The sequence below is a fragment of the Eurytemora carolleeae genome, unplaced genomic scaffold, assembly GCF_000591075.1.
Source record: "Eurytemora carolleeae unplaced genomic scaffold, Eaff_2.0 scaffold154, whole genome shotgun sequence".
NCBI classification, from domain to species: Eukaryota; Metazoa; Arthropoda; class Copepoda; order Calanoida; family Temoridae; genus Eurytemora; species Eurytemora carolleeae.
Window position 1 is genome coordinate 147,195 of NW_019396344.1, and position 22,807 is coordinate 170,001.

Consider the following 22,807-nt stretch of genomic DNA (forward strand, 5'->3'; position numbering starts at 1 on the left):
TTATTCCCTGAAACTCGATCAAATAAAAATCATCATATTTATAAATGTTTAGGTCGTCTTTACAGTCTCATCCTTTGAGGGTAACCCTGTATGTTCGGAACATTGAATCTCATTGGAATGGGATGTATCCTGTATATCGCCGTCTAACTCGGCTTTATAGAACCACAGGGGGGGATACAAGATTTAAGTGAGGGGGGGGGGCAAGATATTTTAGGAACAAAAAATGTCATAATTAGGACCAAAAAATCGCGGCGCAATCGAAAATTATTTTGACTTAAAAGACTCAAAAAGGGTCAAAATTAATTACTAAAGACTAAAAAACTAGATTTTTAACTTTTCACACATTATGGTTTATTAAGACAGATAGTTTTCCTGTTTTGCACTTGGGTTTCTTTCCCTTTAGCATGCTATTGAGAAGCTATTCTGAAAATAGGAACAAAAAATTCCAAATTCAGGGGGGCTACGCCCCTCCATGAATCTGTCAGGGGGGTCGAATGTCCCCCGCCCCCCCCCTTTAATCCGCCCCTGTAGAACCAACGAGGTTATATTGCAAAGAGCACAAGCGTATGCTAATCCTTCACCAATGTAAGGCAATGAACTACACCGAAAACGTGCAGCGTACTGTATATCAGATTATCATACAGTAGGTTAGGCCATTATCTCCTCCTGTCATTTATTTATAAACCGTTTTAAGTCTATCATAGTCAAAGCAAATAGGTTGGCTTGTAAACAACTGTCAGCAACCCTGCTATAAGCAAATAGGTTGGCTTGTAAACAACTGTCAGCAACCCTGCTACAAGAAAATAGGTTGGCTTGTAAACAACTGTCAGCAACCCTGCTACAAGCAAATAGGTTGGCTTGTAAACAACTGTCAGCAACCCTGCTACAAGCAAATAGGTTGGCTTGTAAACAACTGTCAGCAACCCTGCTACAAGCAAATAGGTTGGCTTGTAAACAACTGTCAGCAACCCTGCTACAAGCAAATAGGTTGGCTTGTAAACAACTGTCAGCAACCCTGCTACAAGCAAATAGGTTGGCTTGTAAACAACTGTCAGCAACCCTGCTACAAGCAAATAGGTTGGCTTGTAAACAACTGTCAGCAACCCTGCTACAAGCAAATAGGTTGGCTTGTAAACAACTGTCAGCAACCCTGCTACAAGCAAATAGGTTGGCTTGTAAACAACTGTCAGCAACCCTGCTACAAGCAAATAGGTTGGCTTGTAAACAACTGTCAGCAACCCTGCTACAAGCAAATAGGTTGGCTTGTAAACAACTGTCAGCAACCCTGCTACAAGCAAATAGGTTGGCTTGTAAACAACTGTCAGCAACCCTGCTACAAGCAAATAGGTTGGCTTGTAAACAACTGTCAGCAACCCTGCTACAAGNGGGGGGGGGGGGGCGTTGTTTTACCGTAGAATTCACATTTTTGACACTAATAATGTGAAATTTTTTTATTTTTAGGATTTTGTGTAAAATTTTTTTAATTTATAGTGCAGGGTACAGGGTGAAAAAAAGTCCGGTCCATGTTAAAAAAAACCTAAAATAGCCCATAACCTTTTTGTGACTATATTACAGTCTAAAACTATATTATTAAAAGCCCTTGCAAAATGGATGTAGTGAATAAAAACATGTGTCACATTTTTATATTAGTCTATAAAATAAAACAAAAATATTTTTTCCTACCCCTTTTTTGGCATTTTTTATCCCTCCCTAGCAGACCATTAAAGTTAAAAATTGGGCTCTGAACATGCATTTCAACCCTATACCTTTGTCTATATATAGATTAAGACCTCCCAGCCTTTATAGGGTTAAGGAATTAGTCTGCTATCCTTGATCATTCAAAGTTTTAAAGCTATCATGGAGATTCCGAAACAGCTGAAAAGATTGGGCCTACATTTCTCAAATATACACTGTACAAAATTTGTCGGGAAAAAATGATTACTTTTTCACTCTTAAAATTACGCTTACAGTTTCTTCTTGAGAACAGTTTGTATACAAAAAATTGTTTTTAACCCTATCACATGACCTTTTGGCCCATTTTTGTCTATCTTTGTCTATCTTTGTCTACCGTCCTCTACCCTACCATATGCAATCAAAACAAAAGTTGTTGCTAAATCTGTCCTAAACTATGAAGTTTGAGCTCTGTAGTGAAAGAGGTTTTTGAGTTATTGAGAAAAAAACCCCCAATCGTGATAGGAGTTTAATTTGAAATAAGTTGACCTGAATTATTTCTAGAGCTGCAGATAATTTGAGAATATCACAACTTTTCTCCTCAACACTTCTTGAAAGACGACTCAGTTCAAAGTCCTAGAACATGTACTTTTTGTGCTTTCTTTCTGAGAGAAAAAACTTTTTGTGTGTAATTGTTATAGCCACAGATATACATCCCAAGCTACTTGGATATATTAGGTATGTGTTTGTAGGTCTCTAATCTGATATCTGGCACTTCTGATTTTTTGCAGATTTTCATGTTTGAAGATAAAACTGCACAAAACTGTTGCACGGATACATTTAGGTACAGTTAAAACTATCTTTCAAATATAAAACATTAAATTTTACTTTGTCTAGTTTTTTTTTAATTATCAATACATCAGATCTAAATAATGCTATAAAGCTATAAAAGCAAAAGCAAACCAATTGTTATATTGACGATTGTACCCTTGTTAAATTCTTAACATTCAATTTGAATTTCAGTTAAAGTGCCTCCTCTCACTTCAAGGCAAAGATTTCTCAATGTGTCAAGTGTTTGATTCAAGAATTTCTGGAGCTCCCTCCCCCTCCAATAAAAAAACTTTTTCATAACCCCCTCCCCCTCTTCGTTTCTCTTACCCAAAAACCCTTTTCCCCTAAATAAAATCAAAATCTTAGATTTCACTTTCAATCTAAAGACATTAAATGCAAATCATATGTAAAATTCTCTTTCAGTATAGACTCAGTGGTCAGTTTTCCTTCCTTTACCTATATACTGGGTACAGAGTACTCCGCGATACCTACATACTGTGTACAGAGTACTCCACGATACCTATATACTGTGTACAGAGTACTCCACGATACCTATATACTGGGTATAGAGTACTCCACGATACCTATATACTGGGTACAGGGTACTCCACGATACCTATATACTGGGTACAGAGTACTCCACGATACCTATATACTGGGTACAGAGTAATCCACGATACCTTTATACTGGGTACAGGGTACTCCACGATACCTATATACTGGGTACAGGGTACTCCACGATACCTATATACTGGGTACATAGTACTCCACGATACCTATAAAATGGGTAAAGAGTACTCCACGATAAATGTATACTAGGTACAGAGTATTCCACGATACCTATGTACTGGGTACAGGGTACTCCACGATACCAATATACTGGGTACAGGGTACTCCACGATACATATACTGGGTACATGGTACTTCACGATACCTATTTACTGGGTACAGGGTACTCCACGATACCTATATACTGGGTACAGGGTACTCCACGATACCAATATACTGGGTACAGGGTACTCCACGATACCAATATACTGTGTACAGAGTACTCCACGATACCTATATACTAGATACAGGGTACTCCACGATACCTATATACTAGGTACAGAGTACTCCAAGATACCTATATACTGGGTACAGGGTACTCCACGATACCAATATACTGGGTACAGAGTACTCCACGATACCTATATACTAGGTACAGAGTACCCCAGGATACCTATATACTGAGTACAGGGTACTCCACGATACCTATATACTGGGTGCAGAGTACTCAACGATACCTATATACTGGGTATAGAGTACTCCACAATACCTATATACTGGGTACAGAGTACTCCACGATACCTATATACTGGGTACAGAGTACTCCACGATACCTATATACTGGGTGCAGAGTACTCCACGATACCTATATACTGGATATAGAGTACTCCACAATACCTATATACTGGGTACAGAGTACTCCACGATACCTATATACTGGGTACAGATTACTCCACGATACCTATATATTAGGTACAGAGTACTCCACGATACCTATATACTGGGTATAGAGTACTCCACAATACCTATATACTGGGTACAGAGTACTCCACGATACCTATATACTGGGTACAGGATACGCCACGATACCTTTATACTGGGTACAGGGTACTCCACGATACCTATATACTGGGTACAGAGTACTCCACGATACCTATATACTAGGTACAGGGTACTCCACGATACATATATACTGGGTACAGGGTACTCCACGATACCTATATACTGGGTACAGGGTACTCCACGATACCAATATACTGGGTACAGAGTACTCCACGATACCTATATACTGGGTACAGGGTACTCCACGATACCTATATACTGGGTACAGAGTACTCCACGATACCTATATACTAGGTACAGGGTACTCCACGATACCTATATACTGGGTACATGGTACTCCTTGATAACTGTATACTGGGTACAGAGTACTCCACGATACCTATATACTGGGTACAGGGTACTCCACGATACCTATGAACTGGGTACAGGGTACTCCGCGATACAAATATACTGGGTACAGTGTACTCCGCGATACCTATATACTAGGTACAGAGTACTCCACGATACCTATATACTAGGTACAGAGTACTTCCACGATACCTATACATACTCGGTACAGAATACTCCACGAAAAATGAGACTTATGGAGACGATGCTTCGCGATGGTGCAAATTTAAATTTTAGTCTTATTAATTTAACATTCAGGGCTAAAATCCAATAAGAAATTTAGGTTATTAAGTTGCAACCCTGTTCTGTATCTTTGATGTGTACTGAGCTAATATACAACTATTCCAAGGAATGGCCATCTTTTTCCCATCTATTAGGAATTTTAAAATTTTTTCATACTTTGATCCACACCCTTTTTAAAAACAAGTCGTTTAATATTATGAAAACAATTGAATTCTTTTTGAAATTGTAAAACGATACGCGATCATTTGAAAACGAAATTTTTTTTTTCAATGTTGATGAATCAATCAAAGTTGTGTTTAAAAAAGTGAAAACTGTACAACCTTAAAATAATATTCAGTACCTGGATACTTGGCCTCAATTCTTCTTCACACTCGAACTCCATGCTTCTGCTAATTCTATTTGAATCATAATCATGTTTTGCTTCCCGGTCCATACTTCTAGTTTCTCTTTCATCTTTTCTGTATCCAACCTTTCTTCTCCTACACCATCTTTCCGTTCTTCTTTGTTCTCTGTTTGTAATTCTAATCTCGTTATTTGGAATTCTATGCTCATTTCCCCTGTCCGATGTTCTACTGGACGTTCTCTCCTCTCTATCAGATGTTCTACAAGAAGTTCTATGTTCACCGTTTATTGTTCTATGATCTCTCTCTATTTTGTGATTCGCCAAATCCGTTGTTCTAAACCGCGTGTTTCCGTTCAGGTCGTCTTCGATTTCTGGTGCACCTTTGCTGCGTAACATTTCAGTACTCAGCTCCTGGAGAAAAATAGAATATATTAAACTGAATTGAAATATGCAGAAGGCCAGGATATTGGATTAATGGAAGAGAAGAGACTCAAACATGTTACATTTCAAAATTATCTGGAAATTAAATGGAATCTGCAAAATCATTTTTAGCGTAAATTATAAAATTTTCATTTAACAAAATATCAACTGAAGATGAATTCAAATTTTGATGAATGACAATTTTTTGTCAACTAAATTCGAAAAATTATGTGTCGAATGCTCCTTCGGCCGATTTGTGTGTACATCTTGAGTGAAACGAATCCTGTTTATTTCTTTAATAAATGGTTTTTATCATTTCAATGAATTGATTCTTTGCTACAACTTATAATTTTCTAATCGCAATATCTTTGCTACCCAATGTCGTAAACATTATATATTTCAAATTATAAGTTAAGTTACATAAACTAATCTATATTGGGTTCTAATGATATAGGAAATAGAAAATCAGAGTTTGTGGTAAAGACTCAATTCCTTTAACTTTTCAGTATTGTTCTTTTTTTATCGTTTTTCTATAAAAGGACATTGCAGCTTTTTGTGTAACTTAAACTATGGTTTTGATAAACTAACGTCGTTCTAGTATATAGATAGACATCTTTGTTTATATACTTGTTTCTATATCACCACTTGAGTTCATTCTAATTTATTTTGATAGGTTTTATGTTGAGAAATTTATTCTAAACTCTTCTCGGTTCATAAGAATTTAAAAAACTTGTCTTTTATCTTGAATCATGTTTCAATACTCTATACTACAGGGAAATAGAAACAGAAATATTTAGTTTAACCATAAAAAGGCTGGACAACTGTTTAATGATCCCCCCCTTCTCCCACAAGCCAGGAAGAAACTGAGTTCTCACCACAGACTCTGCTATTTTAATCCTATATATTTGCTACTTAATTTTGAAGCACTTTTAAATTTAAAACTTTTTTTTTATTAGATAATCTGATAATATTTAATAATCTGAATTTGAAATATGAAAGGATTAGATAATAATAATCTGAGTATTAAATATAAAAGACATGTATGATTAGGTTGCAAAGATATAAGGTTTGAAAATTTACATTTATGGAAAAACTCAATTTTGAGAGAAATGTGAAAAGATAGGAGAATATTCAATAATATTGCCAAACAAATTATCGAAATATAAAAAATTGCATTCAACCCTATATGCAATTCAACCCTATATGCAATTCAACCCTATATGCAATTCGGTTTTCTAAACTAAGTATCATGTCTTAAACTACCCCCTCCTTTGCCAGCAAGTTAGGGTTAAAGATGATGGTATCCTCCCCCCCACTAACCCAGCAAATTATGGTCAAAGATGATCCCCCCCTACCCAGCAAATTAAGGTTAAGATTATGGTTCCCCCCCCTACACCAGCAAATTAGGGTTAAATATGATGGTATTTACCTTCTCTTTGATCCTTTCTCTCCCAGTCTTTTCCTTTATTAATCCTAAATCCGGCCCAAGGTGAACCTTCTCCATATTAGACTGCAGACTAGATTCTAAATCATAAGTTTCTCATATTCTGACGGGGGTTTCCAATTTTAATACGTTTTCACAAGTTTTGCAGCAGATTAAACGAATTTTGTCTTGCGTAATGCCAGAGTTATCGATCTTTTCTAAACAAACACTAAAAAAACTATTGCTTTTAATAAAAAATCGATTGGTCACAAGGAACAAACCGTTTTTGGGAATTTTTAAAAAAACGATAAAACGATATGAGAGTTTTCTTTAAAAACTATAGTTTTTGTTTAAAACTTTGCTTTTTACATGTAATTTCAATTTTTTCCTCAGTAGGATTAGTAACTGTTTATGAATGTTGTCTTACAACGATCTTTTTTCAAAAAAGGGAAAACAATCCATGGATGGACCTAGGCAACATTTTGTGCACTTGCATTCAGCAAAATATTTCACAAATTCGATCTGAGAGAAGTCGATAAAAGAGATTTTCAAAAGATTTTCAAAAACCTCGTTTTATTTAATATTTTTTAGTTTTTCAATAAAATACAAATTGTTTGAACGACACTTTGAAGTGACAGGTTCAAAAGAACTGGTGTCAAAAAATCTTTAATATTTATCGCATCAAGTTTCATAAAAGAATTAAAAAACGTCCAAATATGTTTGGGACTTCATTCTAAAATTTAAAGTTTTTAGAAGCGATAAATGTTTGCTGAGGTAGTCGATTAAATGAAATGTTCTCTCAGCTAGATGGAAGAACAGTCTACAAAGTTGTGTTTACAAAATATTTTAGGTCAAGTGTAACATGATATTTTAATAAAATAAGATTAAACTTTTTTGTTTTATTGTGCAAGAGTACACAGTGGGCTAAAGGAAATGAAGACCTTCTTGTACCCAACTCGCGGGGGCTATTGTTTTCTGTAACAACATGTCTCTACGAAACCAATTAGCTGTAAAACCAAATTCTCCTATCGGGATTTTTGAAATAAATCGAATTTTAGAATTGGTAGCGAATTAAGCCACACGTGGCACATTGTTGGAGAATTCCAAAATTATCGAAATTCCTCGTCTTTGGCATGCTTTTCATTATTTAAGGCCTTTTATGAACCAAAACTTAAAATGCAAATTCAGGCATTATTGAGCGGTTCATGTTCATTATTCATGTTCATTATTCATGTTCATTATTCATGTTCATTATTCATGTTCATTATTCATGTTCATTATTTATGTTCATTATTCATGTTCATTATTCATATTCATTATTCATATTCATTATTCATGTTCATTATTCATGTTCATTATTCATGTTCATTATTCATGTTCATTATTCATGTTCATTATTCATGTTCATTATTCATGTTCATTATTGAGCGGTTTACGATGATGTTTCCAAAACTTTTAAAATTCTGAAAGTTTTTGGAAACCCTGTTTACAGAAAATGCAAGATCATATTTTTGGTGGGAAATTTGATTTTTAATGCTTTTGGCTAATTAACATCGGTTTAGGATACTTTAATCAAAAAAGTGAAATTTGCAAAAATATTAAAATTTTTGGTTTGTTGAGGATACATTCATTCTTCAGTTCAGGCAAGAATTGGCAAAGAGAAATGCAAATTTTAAGAGAATTTGTTTGCATTATTTTCAGTTTTACTTCTTGGATCAGTTATAGAGTTCAGATCAGTAATCTAATCGGGCATTTTATCTTAACCTCCTCAAATTAGAATACTTTTCAAATAAAACCAGGCAGGATTTTGAGTTAAAAATGGAAATTTCAGAGGAAACCTGAAAAAATTATGATAAATGTTCCATCATTTTGCGTGTAGATTTTCCATTACAAAGCTTTAAAATTGTTAAATGTTTCAAGAAAAATTCACTTTTTTACTAGTTATTTAATGATAGTCAAAAAATGAAATTTCCTGCCAAAAATAAAATCTGGCATTAAGAGTAAAAAGTGTTTTCAAACATTTTAGAGATTTTAAAAATTTTGAAAACATTATCGTTAACCCTTGAACAACACTTTACTTTTTATTTCAATATCTGTATTTTTCTAAGGCTTTGAATAATGGAAAGCCTGCCAAAAACAATGATTTTTGACTATAATGGAATTGTCCAGCAGTAGATTTATATGCTGTTACCAATTCTAAAAACAAAATTTATTTAAAAAATCCCCACATGAGAATTTGATTTTATAGCTAATTAGTTTCGTAGAGACATGTAGTTTCTGAAAATACTAGTCCCCGGGTTGGGTACAATAATAGTCTCCGGGTTGGGTACAATAATAGTCCCCGGGTTGGTACAATAATAGTCCCCGGGTTGGTACAACAAAAAGTCTTCAGCCCCACTGTGAGAAGTTAAAGAAACACGTCTCCTCTATTAATTTATTTTATTTATGTTGTTAATGTTACTGGGAAGTTCAATATGTAAAATACACATTTACTCCTGGGCCCAGGGGATAAATAATTAGGAATTTTAGATAAACTAGAATGTACAATTACAAATTCTAAATATATATATATATAATCTTTCTTAGTTTGGGAGAAAAATTTAGTTTCTGAAGCGAGTTGGTTGGGGAAAAACAATGAGGAACTAAAATTAACATCTTAACAAAACAGGGCTGAAACATATTTTACACAGTCATTTTTGCCACCAGCATGTTTTTGCTGCTTTTGCGCGCTACTAGCGGTTTTTCTAGAGTCAATTTTGCGAGGGTCATTTTTGCCATAGTCAATTACATCAGAGTCATTGGAGTCAACTTTGCTAAAGAAATTTTTTCTACTGGCATTTTTGCTAAAGTCAACCTTGATAGAGTCAGTTTTATTAGAGTCAGTCTTGTTGGAGTCAGTTTTGGTATAGCCAATTTTGTTAGAGTCAATTTTTCTTGAGCAATTTTTGGCAAATGCCGATTTTGCAATTCACTTGTTCTCTGATGTGATAAGTATCCAATAGCCTATCGTAGTCGTAGCACTTTTGGCCTTTCTGGTAGCGTAAGTAGGCCACGCAAACACTATTTTTCTAATCGCTATATGTATCTTTGCAATCTGAAGAAATATCTTATATTATTTTATTTTAAAATTTATCTTTATTATTTTATATTGAAATGTTTTATATAGACTATTTGGTGTAATACCTGGAAATACAAAAGTTATATAAGATATAGGGATTAGACATTCATAATAGAACACCCAAGTCTAAAAGTTGCAAAATCCGTGCCGGTACAACACATACTGTAAATCCGTGTTATCGTACTGTCCAGTCAGGCTACACAATGTTTAGTCACACGTTTTATGCAACAAATGTAGTCCGGCAAGTCCGAGTGAGAAATTCATGAGAAAATGGTTGATCTTAACTCACCTATAAGATTACACGTCTCCTTTGGAACATGTGTACCTTGAAGTTCAATCTTTAGCAAACTCCTAGAATAAATTTGTTTAATGGGTCTGTAGACTTAGTTTCAAACTACCCTTTTATTATAAGATGGCATGTCCAACGCACGCCAAAACAGACCTTTAAATTTCTTCCATATGATTGTAAAGATAAAAGTTTAAAAGGTATATGTGAATCCGGCATGCACCATTTTTACATGGAGGGTCACTTAAAAACACTATCGCAGTCCTATTCCATTTCTCAGTGAACAATGTAATTATTCTCTTATAGGAATTCTATAGGATTAACAATAGTTTTAATTTTTATTAAATTAAGTAAGATAATTCATACTCGAATTATTTGCGATATTTAATTTAAATAAAAAAAAATTTATATATCTTTATTTTAAAATATGGTCGAATACATTGAATTTTTTTCTTGTGAAAGATTTAAAACATTCAATATTTGTTCACAAAGGAATTGAGTCTTTGCCACAAACTCTGCTTTTCTAAATCCTATATCTTTGGATTCCAATGTCGTAGACCTTAGATATTTCAAACTATGAATTCTGTTAGATCAAATAATATAAGTTTGAAATATCAAAGGTTTACGAAATTGGATTCTAAAGATATAGTGATTATAAAATCAGAGTTTGTGGCAAAGACTCAATTCCTTTGTAATCAGAATCAGAACAAGAACTCAAAACAACATCTTTGATAATTTGACGAAATGTTAAAAAAAATTGAGCCGTCTCTGGTTCAATATTTTAGGGAAAGTCATTTTGTATAAAAGGATGGATGAGAAAACATTCTTCTTATTAATATATGAATGAAACATTAGATCATAGTTGTTGATAAATTCTTCATATATCTACATATATATTAACATACTGGATACAAACAAACAGAAAAGCTTTAAAATTAATAAACTCCAAAACGCAGTATACTCATATGACCCCAGGGAAGATGTATTGCTTTTGTCGGTAACGAAATATTGACATGTATTATTTTTGAAAATTAACCTATCTTAAATGGAAAGGGACGTTTTCCTCCTATATTTACCTGTTTGTGTTAAGAGCCTCCAGGATACAGTTTCCTCCTATATTTACCTGTTTGTGCTAAGAGCCTCCAGGATACAGTTTCCTCCTATATTTACCTGTTTGTGTTAAGAGCCTCCAGGGTACAGTTTCCTCTTATATTTACCTGTTTGTGTTAAGAGCCTCCAGGATACAGTTTCCTCCGACTGCACCAATATTGTTCCAACGTAAATCTAAAATATTTATTATTTAATTAAATATTTTGATTTGATAAACCAACTATCTAAGCATTTTAATTATCTCCTTGAGGTAAAGATTTGAAGGAAGGAAGGAAGATTTGAGGCCTAATTTTTTATTTTTATTTTTGTAGATAAATAAACGACCAAACTCTAAGTTAAGTGCCGAGAAGCGATCCCCCGAAGCCATAAATCCTCCCTCCCTCTACATCCTAACCATCCCCTCCCAATTTTCCTTTCCAATTGTTCTAGTTAGTTTACCCTGTGTTTACTCTGTATGGAGTTACAGCCATCAGAGATTACCCAATATAAGTCTTTATGTACATTCTACTCTGTACACATTGTGGGGTCACCCAATCAAAACTTTTCGGAGTTAACAAAAAACTTTTTGCGCTATATTAATCTTCTTAAAAAAATTCAATTTTTTTCTTATAATTTTTTTCTTCTCTTTTTTGTATTTCTTTTACTCTTTACTTTTTACTTTTTTTACTTTAAAAATTATATTCCTTTTTAAAGGGCATTTATACCATGAAATATAAATCACTGAGAAGAGGGATTATAATGTACTATTGTATAAACTTATTGATAAATTAATGTTTTGCATATTCATGCTATTTTTCTAAGCTAAACTTATTAGAAGTAAAAAGAATGATAAAAACTATGTCTGGGGAAAAAACTTTTTAAATTCTATTCCAATTGAGTGTATAGTATAGCTTGATGTGAATATTTAAAATATCATAAAGTGAATGTTTTTCGGTTACTAATATTAATTAATTATCTAAAAATAAAATATCATGTTGTTATTCTCTAAAATTTCGGATTAAAATAATTAAAAATAAAAATAAATCCATAAAAACGCATGAAGCTCGATCTTCTTACAGTAAAAACAACAAAACTATTAACTGCTTAAAATAATAGTTTTTGTTTACTATAATTATTATTGTTTTATATTAAGAAACTCTATCAAAAAAATCAAAAAATGTTTAGAATTAAATATCTGACAAAATTTATTTTCATTAACTATAAAAACAAGATTCAGACAACCTTGATATAACAGGAGGCATGAAACGCCAGGAATTGATAGGAATTTATTATTTTGCATTTTGATTTTTATATTTACCAAGATACTTGAGAGAGGAGTTCGTTTCCAAAGCTTTTACCAGAAAAGATACAGCCTAAAGTAGAATATTGAAAGTTATTGATAAATTGAATTCTTCAACCAATAAATAGTTTTCAGCATTTAAATTTATATTCACAGGACAAAAAAGCCACAAACGATAAAAATGCCATAATCTTTAAGGAAACTTTAAAATTCTAAAATTTCATTTTAAGCAAATTCCCCCTACCCTAATCCTACTTGTTAAAAATCTCCTAGTTTCGTCTATAATGCTGATAAGGAGTTTTAGTATTTGTTTTAGTTATTGGCCTTTTGTGTGTAATTATATAACTTTTCTTTAACGGTATAGGACTGGGAAAGGGGGTACCTATTTGTAGAGTTAAAAGTAAATACCTTTTGTGGATTATCAAAATTTACCTTTTGTGTAACATACATTTTTTGTTTTATTATATACCTTTTTTGTGAGTATATATGTGTATTTCATAAAGGAAAAGGAATATATTGTATATCAATTACGATTTGTGGTTGTCATGATTTAAGTTATGTTTACGTTTTTATTACCACGTGAGAAAGTTGGTTGTTTCTTAAATCCAAGTATTCTAGTCCACTGTTAACACCCAATCCTAAATATAAAAAAATAGATAATGCTTCATTTATTTTTTTATTTATGTTAAACTACAGTATATCTACTCATTTGAAATGTGTCCAAATTTTTTTGTTAAGTTTTTAATAAAAGATTATTTGCAAATGTGATTTTTTTTAAGATGTTACTTTCGGATTTCTACTCCAGAAACAAAAGAGGAAATTGTCAGAATTAAATCATTTTTAAGTTAAAAAAGAGAATCTTCCACATCAATGAAAATATGATATTTGAGTTAACGTTTTTAATAAGACATCCCCTGCTTTAAATTGAGGGTTAACTTGAATATACAACTCCAGTTCCTAAAGGACTTAAAAAACACAACGCCCCCCTCCCTTCCCGTCCCCCCTATATGTAAGGCCTAAATGTTGGCTTTGCAGTATAGAGCTTATTCATTACAACACTCCTCTTAATATATTTTAGTCTGTAGACTGTAGAGAGTGTAGACATCCAATGGTCATTATCATATACTTATTATATCTTATGCATACATATATGAGGGTGTATATATCATTAAATTGACAAGATCAATAAAGTATAGAAATATTATTAGTGAGACCATAGAGTAAAAAATATCTAAGAACGTTAAGCAACATTTTAGACGACCCTTTTTTAAAGTGTCATACACGATTTCTATATGGAAACTATTTATTTGTATTTGGCTTTCTTTGTCTTGTGTTTGGTGTAGAAATCCATACAAAGATTTCTCAAAATTTGCGACTGCATTTTCTGATACAGACAAAATAATGTATTTTATATAATTGTGCCCTTTAAAGTTCACTAAAAATGACGTTGATGATTATAAATTATATATAAAAATGTACAAAGAAAAAAAAAGTTTAGAGGTTCGAGTATGATTTTTTAAAGTTTAAAAAGATAGATATATATTGAATCTGTTTTTAGACAATTTTACCATTCTTCCTGATTGGTCTTTTGTAAACAAAAATGAATAAATAAAGTAAAACTATAAAATTTGAGGAGTGTGGTAACTAATTTAATATTTAATTGCTTGGAATAATTACATTTAATGGTTTCAAAAAAACACACACCAGACAAGAATAGCATATTTGAAAATGAAGTGAGTTAACCTACAGGCTATTCTATATTTGAAGGATGAAGAATGTTATAAAGTTGAATACATCTAATTCCTTTCCCAAACTTGTTGAATATTCTATGAAATTGAATGCAAACCTAACTATATAGGCTTACAAAGGATTAACATGATAACAGCTAGTTTTAGAAAAATGTTGACAATTAAAAGTCATAATTATTTGAACAAGGAACTTTTTTAGTTTTACCTTTTTAAGATTCAATTTATATTATTATAATTTACAGTTTTTTGAGGGGAAGGAGTATCTGATTCACAACGGTACCTTTTAAAAGCTTTGTCTTTTTTAAAACGATGAGAGGTCCATGCTCAACTCTTTTTGAAATTACACCCCCTCCCTGCTAGTGCTGACTTGTGAAAAGTAACGAAAATAACAAAAGTCATTTTTATGACTTTGTGTTTTCGCTCTAAATCGGATATTCAGTCAAAAATAAATTTAAAACAAAAAGCAAAATCTTGTTTTGTCTTTTTTATTGAAACTAAACGAAAATGAAAAAATGGAAAAAAGTTGGTGAGAACTCAAAGCCATGTTGGTGTGACATGTGATTATTAACTATTTATAACCCTACCGGTTGAAGGGAGGCGAGGTATAAAGTATTTGAACCAAAAACTTTTCTTTTTGGAGAGGATTCAAGACTTTCCCAAATATTAATGCTGGAAGATGATCATTCAAAAGAATGTGGTAACTTCATAGCAAAAAATGCGCGATTATTGAAAGGTGTAGTCAGCTGGGGTAATATTTTACTTTTAAACCCATAAAAAAAATAGTAAAAATTTTACCCTAGCTCAGCTGGGAATATATGGGTTTCAGGATATGTTCACCATAGATTAAAAAGAGGCCACACATGGCATAAAAAATTTACCCCCCCCCACTCCCCTCCCGTTCAGCCTCCTTCCGATTACTTTATTCAACAAGACCAAATTTCCATAAAATGAACCAGAGAAAGAAAGCTTTTTGGTTTTCATGTTTAAGATTGTTAAAGCAAAGTGTTGAAAATATAAATACCACAACCAAACTGAATAAACTGCATTTCTGTCTCTGAATGTTTGATTAAATTTTTCAAAATTTTACAGAATTATTGACGATATATTTCGTGAGATTTTAAGCATAATTTTATCTTTTTAAATCAAAAGGAATTTTATTTTGGTAACAAATTTTAGCTTTTTGTCTTTTCTAATTAATGTTTTTCTTGGAAATTTCCCCTTTGTTTCAAAATTGTGAAGTTTCGAGGTGCAGAAAATAATAAAAAGGGCAAATTTATTTAGCCCTGAAGTTTTAGAAAATATTTTTGTCCATGTATATTCATCTATTTATTTACTCTGCTTATCTCTTTAGCGTCCAAACGGCTAAATCTTTAGCAAATTTTTTTGTGGGACCTCAATTGACCCCAGGTAAGGGGATGCGTAGAATTTCAAAAGTTTGTCTCCAATATTTTGTAAAATTTTGAAATACCGGGAACTTTAATTGTTTTTGTTTCATATTGTTTGTACAAAAAGAAAATACTCACCGAAAGAGTCAATGTTAAAATAGTTACTGCATATTTACTATATCAACAAAATATTAATTTTTCTTCGTAATCTACCAAACTGATTTTTTTTTCGATTTCAATTAGAAATATGTTATTTCACATTCAAAATAATGAATCTTTTGACCTAAGCAATTTTCTAACATTTCACAAGGGGCGTATTTAGGAAATTGTTCAAGGGGGTAATAACATTTTTCGGGTGGAGGGGGGCTCAGTTTCCGTTGCGACTCAAACCCCCTAAAACCAAAACTTCACAGACCCATGAATACGCCTCTGCACTCATTTCAGAGGATTAGTAAACAAAATTTTGATTTTCGGAAAAAAACATCTGTTGACCTGATCTTTGAAATGAGAGCTCTAAAATATCTGTTATTAGATTTTTCAATAATAATTGAATTTTTTGTACTTTTCGTGTCTATGCATTGTGTTCCTAGTGTTTTTTTGTTTGTTGTATTATTACAGTATATTTTAAGTGTCTATTCTAGTATTTTTTAGTGTATTTAAACTACCTGAAGAGAAGGTTTGAAATGAGTTAATATCTGCTGTAATACAATTCCATTCAAGAGATAATCTAAACATATAATTTCATTAAAGGGATAATCTAAATAGATAATTCCATTAAAGAGATCATCTAAGCATTTAATTCCTTCCAAGAGTTTATCTAGACATATGATTCCATTCAAGAGATAATCTAAACATATAATTCCATTCAAGGGATAATTTAAACATATAGTGCCATTCAAAAGATAATCTTAACAAATTGTGCCATTTAAGGGATAATCTAAACATATGATTCCATTCCAGGGATAATCTAAACATATAGAGCCATTCAAGGGATAATCTAAAGATATAATTCCATTCAAGAGATAATCTAAACATATAATTCCATTTAATAGTTTATCCTAACATATAGTTCCATTTAAGGGATAATCTAAACATATAGAGCCATTCAAGGGATAATCTAAACATATAGTTCCATTCAAGGGACAATCTAAACATATAGAGCCATTCAAGAGATAATTTAAACATATAATGCCATTCAAAAGATAATCTTAACAAATTGTGCCATTTAATGGATAATCTAAACATATGATTCCATTCAAGAGTTTTTCTAAACATATGAGTCCATTCAACGGATAATCTAAACATATAATTCTATTCAAGGGATAATCTAAACATACAATTCCATGAATTCAATTCAAAGGATAATCTAAACATATGATTCAATGCAAGGAACAATCTACTAAAAACTTTAGATTATTAGTTTTAATGAAAAAGGAAACAAATTTTAAGAAATGTGAAAAAGGTGATAAAAGAATAAACCGAATTTGAATGAATTAAAATCTCAAACTACCTTTTAATAGTCTTATTTTCACTTAGAAGATTCCCTAGTTCAGCAACAGATATCCCGCACAGATTATTACCTAAAATTAACATTTAAATGACAATTATGTCTGTGCTAAAAAACTTGTGTACAGTTTCTCGACGACTAGTAGTTAAAAAATTCTTTTCTTTTTATAATGAACAGTTAAAATATTAAAAATGAGAATTAATTTTTTATTGTTACGAATCTCCTAATCTGAATATTCTTAATAATTTTTGAATTTCAAATTTGTTAAATTTAATATGCTTATTTTAAGAGAAATGATAAAAATATTTGCAAATATTTAATTTAAGTTTAGAATCATCTATTTTTCTATCTGCTCAGTGTAAAATTTTATCTGCAAAAATGATAAAATATTTACAAGTTTCCTTTATTGATAATTAAACTCTTATACTTTAGAAATTAAATTCAAATTTTTGAACCTCGAAAATTTTAGATTATCAAATTTACAGCTCATCTAAATGACATGATTTACCCAACTTACAGGTTGTCAATTAAAGAACTTTATAAAAACCAAATTTTGTTTAATTAAAAAAAAATGTTAAACATTGCTTAATTAAGCTGTCGTTTCATGAATTAAACGTCATGAAATACTGTTTAAATAAATACTCAGTGTAAAAGTTTTATTTTACACCTCCCCCCCCCTCCCACCGTCTCAACTTTATGAATATTTAACTATAAACGTACAAGTAAGTTATTAACATTGTAATATTTCTTTTGCATAGTTAAGACGAAGGGAAATGTATTCAATACTAAAAAGGTGTTGTTAGAAAAGGGTTTAATTGCTTAATTTTTATAAAAAAAGGTCCTCAATAATTTCAGTTTGAATATTAAATGTCCTAAACAACGTTTTTTTTCACGAATTTTTTGATTGATTTTGAATATTATTTCTATTATATTCCTAATTTTGTTTACCTCGTTTAGAATGAATAAACTGAAGTGGGACTAAATAAACTGTGGAAAAGGAAGACGACATTAAATCTTATGTTACTTTAAGTAAATAATATTAATAAAAGTTAATAATCTTCTAAAGTTTAAGATGAGTTTTTTAAACAAATCTTACTTAATGATGCTTTGTTTAAATCTTCCATTTCTAGACTACAGTGATAACCAGAAAACTCTGGAATAGGAAGTCGAATTTTAGACACAAGTTATGACTTGAAATAGTCCCATAAACATGAACCACAATGTAAACAGATCCATTTCACTTAATAAGAAAGTCTGGTGATGCAAATCTATAACATTTGATGCTTTTTTTGAAAGCCCTTGAGCTCAACACTAGTAATCTGCACAAAAAAATTGCAAATTTGCAAAATTTAAAATATTTATTGCAATATTAAGTTATTTAGCAAAAAAGTTCAAATACAAAAAGTGCACGAAATATAATAAAATATAAATGTTCAAATTCTCTTTAATGGCAAATGTGCAAAAATCTGTACAAAATGTCTTGGCAAAAGTTGAGCAACTGCTTCGTTTTATATTTAAGGCTTTCCAAAGAGCTAAACAAAGTCAAATCCAATAACCGGAAGTAAGTCTAAAAATATAGATTTAGTCGGGTAAAGGTAAAATAAGGCATTCAGGCAGTTTGCCTGAGGATTCACGCAGTAGGTATAAAAACCCAGCTTCGAGTCTAAAGTGAGGGGCTTGTATTAGCTAAAAAAGTCAAAAAAATTGAACAGCCACAGACCAATGCTTTTTGATTTATATTAAAAAAAAAACTTCAGGGGGGTGGTCCCATGGCCCCCCCCCCATCAAGTCGGAATATGATTAATAAATCTATTTGCTTTGTTACAATATCAATGCACTTAAGTATTGCTTTAATATCGTCTTCATATTCTTTAGTTTTCTGGTTCTCACTGACAGCTAAAATCATTACAATGTTCCCATTCTACAGTTTATTACCACCTCTGTAAACCGTAGTCAACTGAGCACTGTTTACTTAAAGTATTATTTATCACCTTTTAATGAAAGTGTGTGGACAGAAACATTTCTGTATAATCCAGACAGAAGAAGCAACAAACAATCCTTAAACAAAGATAATTAAAGTTTAAAATTTCTGTAACAAAGAAAGGATCTTGAAATAAAGAAAACAAATATCAAATATCTTGAAACAAAGAAAGATCAAGAATTCTAAAAACAAAAAAAATAGAAATCAAGAATTCTATGCGCAAAGAAAATAAGAGATCAAGAATCCTAAAGAAAATTATATATAAAGAATCTTTTAAAACAAATTGATCAATAATCTTAAAACAAATGAAATTAAAGATCATGAATCCTAAAAATAAAGAAATAAAGAATCATAAACCAAAGAATAGTAAAGATCAAGATTAAGAATCCTGAAATAAAGAAAAAAAATATTGTTCAAGAATTCTAAAACAAAGAAAAATATGATGATCAAGAATCATAAAAACATAGAAAAAAAGATCAATAATACTGTAACACAAAAATGTACTGATCTAGTAACATTAAAATAAAGAAAAATAAATATATATATATTTATATATATTTATATATGCTGTCATTTTTATTTTAAAATCTGGAGCAAACAAGTTTTATAAAAACAATCTAATTATTAATTTGAAAATGTTTAATAAATTTCCCAAAATTTTCCTCTTTCCACTTGTCACCGTCACTTGCAACAATAAACTAAACAATTAAACCTTTTTTCCCGCTTTATAAAATATTTGAAATATACAAAAAATGGAAAAATTTGATTATAATTTCTTTTGTTTTTTTCCTTCTAGAACTGGTTTATTTATAAACAAATGCTATAGTTTGCTCAAGGACTCAGGCAAATGATATCTACATAGAATTATAAAACATTCTTATCTACCAAAGGAATAGTTTTTTTTCTGTGTAAAGCCAATAGTATGTAAAATTTGATCTTTTGAAGGCTTTTTGTGTTATACTCAAAGAAAACAAAATGGGTTGGCCCCTCAATCCCCCCCCCTCCCCCTCCCCTGTTCAAGAACTTTGTTTAAGGTTAAATGTGTTTACCTGAGTTAGTAAGCAGTCTGTAAGATCAAGATGAAAAATACAATCTGTCTTTATCAGGATATTATTGATAGCTTGACACACGGGAATACTGAACAAACAGAATTATTAATTTCTTTATAAAATTATATTGAACTTTTGCAGTAAAAATAGCCTAAATTTTTGAAATAAATAATTTGATGCAAATTTGACTACCAAATTCTTCCTTTTATAGCAAGAGTTGGTTTAATATCTTCAATAAGTTAAAATGCAAACATTTCAACAATACTTCATTGGTAAATTAAATGTATGAGAGCTTGACACGTTAAACTACTGTATCCTGTCTGTATCAGACACTTTAAACTACACCAAAATGTATCCTGTCTGTATCAGACACTTTAAACTATACCAAAATGTATCCTGTCTGTATAGCGTAATAATTAAAGTCATATTTTGATCACTCATTCGAAAACCGTAGTAAAAGTAAAAAGACTAAATTCAGTTGTGAAAAAAAATAACTGTTTTCTTGATTTCCCTGAATAATAGAAAAATTTATCTCTCTAGTCTAAATAGTTAATGAAGTAGAAGCAATTAACCTAAACGTCTATTATATTATGTTATTGATCAATTAGTGAGCCTTATCGGATACCTGCCGCCGGAAAACAAGAAAAAAAGAAAAATAAACCTAATCATCGTTTAATGCTGATCATAATACAGGGTTACTCACAAAGGATAACACTGGAAAGACGACCGAATAGAAATAAATAGAAATGAGCCAGTTTAAGTTAACAAGGAACCCTAAATGTAAGAAAAGAAACTAAACAAATCCCGTACAGTCGTCTCTTAAAGTCTCATCCTGTTTGTTCAATCCTCCAGTTCTAAATGAAATTGCAACTTTGCAACAAACCTTGATTTGTTTAATTCCTTTATCTTTGCAGCCCATGCGATGAGTAGACCTTAAAATATTAAACTATGCATTCTGTTAGATCAAATAATCGAAGTTTGTAATATCACAGGTAGTAACATCATCAGGTTGCAGAGATATATAGAATAGAAGATTTCAGAGACAACGACTTAGTTCCTTTTTTCCTTAATGTTTAAACTAATCTTAAAGGGAATAACCGACGTAACTTGTTTACAACTTTGGCGTTGGAACATTTGTTATTCTAGCGAAATTATGTTTATTATTTTCGAGGCCAGAACATTAATCTTCCATGATTGATCTCGATATCCAATTTAGGGATAATTGCTTGATCCCTTAAATAAAGAGGAATTAAATAATCCGTAGTGGATTGAGATCTAACTATTTATCTCTTCATCACGCTCGTGATGCTTTAGAACCCAACAAGGTCTTGGGAAGCCTCGGAAGTGTAATATATTTTTTTATCTATTACAAAAATCAACCTTTTTTAAGGTTTGAAAAGCTGTAAATCTATTTAGTTTTTTTAACCATAATTTTGACTTCTATATATAAATTTGGCTTGTCTGTCTGTCTGTTTGTCTGTTTGTATCCAATAAACGTCAAAACGGCTGAACCGATCGGGCCCAAATTTTTTGTGAGACATCTAGGGACCCCAGGGAAGGTTTATGAAAAATCAAAATTTCAAATATTTGTCTCCATCAAAATTCGATCGTCATTAAATTTTTTAAAATTTTGAAAATCCGCGAAATTTTTTGTGAAAATCCGCGAATTATTTTTGTTTTGTTTTACAATGTACACAAAGAGAACATGTTCACAACTAATTTAGAAGATGGGCGCGAAGCGCCCTCTAAGGCTAGAAAGAAGGGCGCGAAGCGCCTTGAATTTCTAGTCAGAAATAAAATCTTATTTATAATTTCGGAGTCATAAATCCGCAATGTCTTGTTAGAAAATTTCACAAATCAATTAGATTGCATCCCCAGGGTTGAAATATAACATTGCAATGAAAATATCAGGGATTCAATAGTGTCAATATGTTGTTCAAAAGTTGAAAATGCTTTATCCCGGGATTCACAATCACATTACAATAGGTCTAACTTTTGGAATTATCAACAATAGTAAAATCAATGAAATTGAAATTTTTGTATTTTTGAGAGTTTACAAAATTGCTGACAACGACAAATTTTTACTTTAGTGAGATTTAATGTTCTATTCTTGTTAGTGTTTTGCAATGCTTTTCTATTATTTGCCTTCTCTAGATTTATATTAATTTAAGAGGGAAATTCCAGGAATAAAAACGATTCTTTTTCATTTTCTCGACCACGGAGCTAAATTTGCGTCATCAACATATCCTTGGCAAATACATCTAAAATTTGTTTTTTGTTTCTTGGTTATCATTTTGAAAATTATTGAACTTAGTTTTTTGTTTTTTTTTCTTTTTGTTCATATTTATTGTTTCAGGACTGATAATGATAATATTTTTTTCGAAATATATATCCTGAAGTGACTAGCTGTATTTT

General features: G+C 31.4%; 1 protein-coding gene across 1 annotated transcript in view; it reads right to left on the minus strand.

The window, feature by feature from the left end:
* The window catches only part of LOC111701358 (leucine-rich repeat-containing protein 45), a 48,467-nt gene that overhangs the window by 17,700 nt on the left and 7,960 nt on the right, over positions 1-22,807 (minus strand). The window contains exons 2-9 of the mRNA XM_023472613.1: positions 17,366-17,435; positions 16,521-16,582; positions 13,299-13,360; positions 12,741-12,795; positions 11,551-11,617; positions 10,337-10,398; positions 6,936-7,030; positions 5,084-5,497 (exon numbers count right to left, since the gene is read on the minus strand). Coding sequence (XP_023328381.1) covers positions 5,084-5,497; positions 6,936-7,030; positions 10,337-10,398; positions 11,551-11,617; positions 12,741-12,795; positions 13,299-13,360; positions 16,521-16,582; positions 17,366-17,435 — 887 coding nt within the window. The remainder of the gene's footprint in view (positions 1-5,083; positions 5,498-6,935; positions 7,031-10,336; positions 10,399-11,550; positions 11,618-12,740; positions 12,796-13,298; positions 13,361-16,520; positions 16,583-17,365; positions 17,436-22,807) is intronic.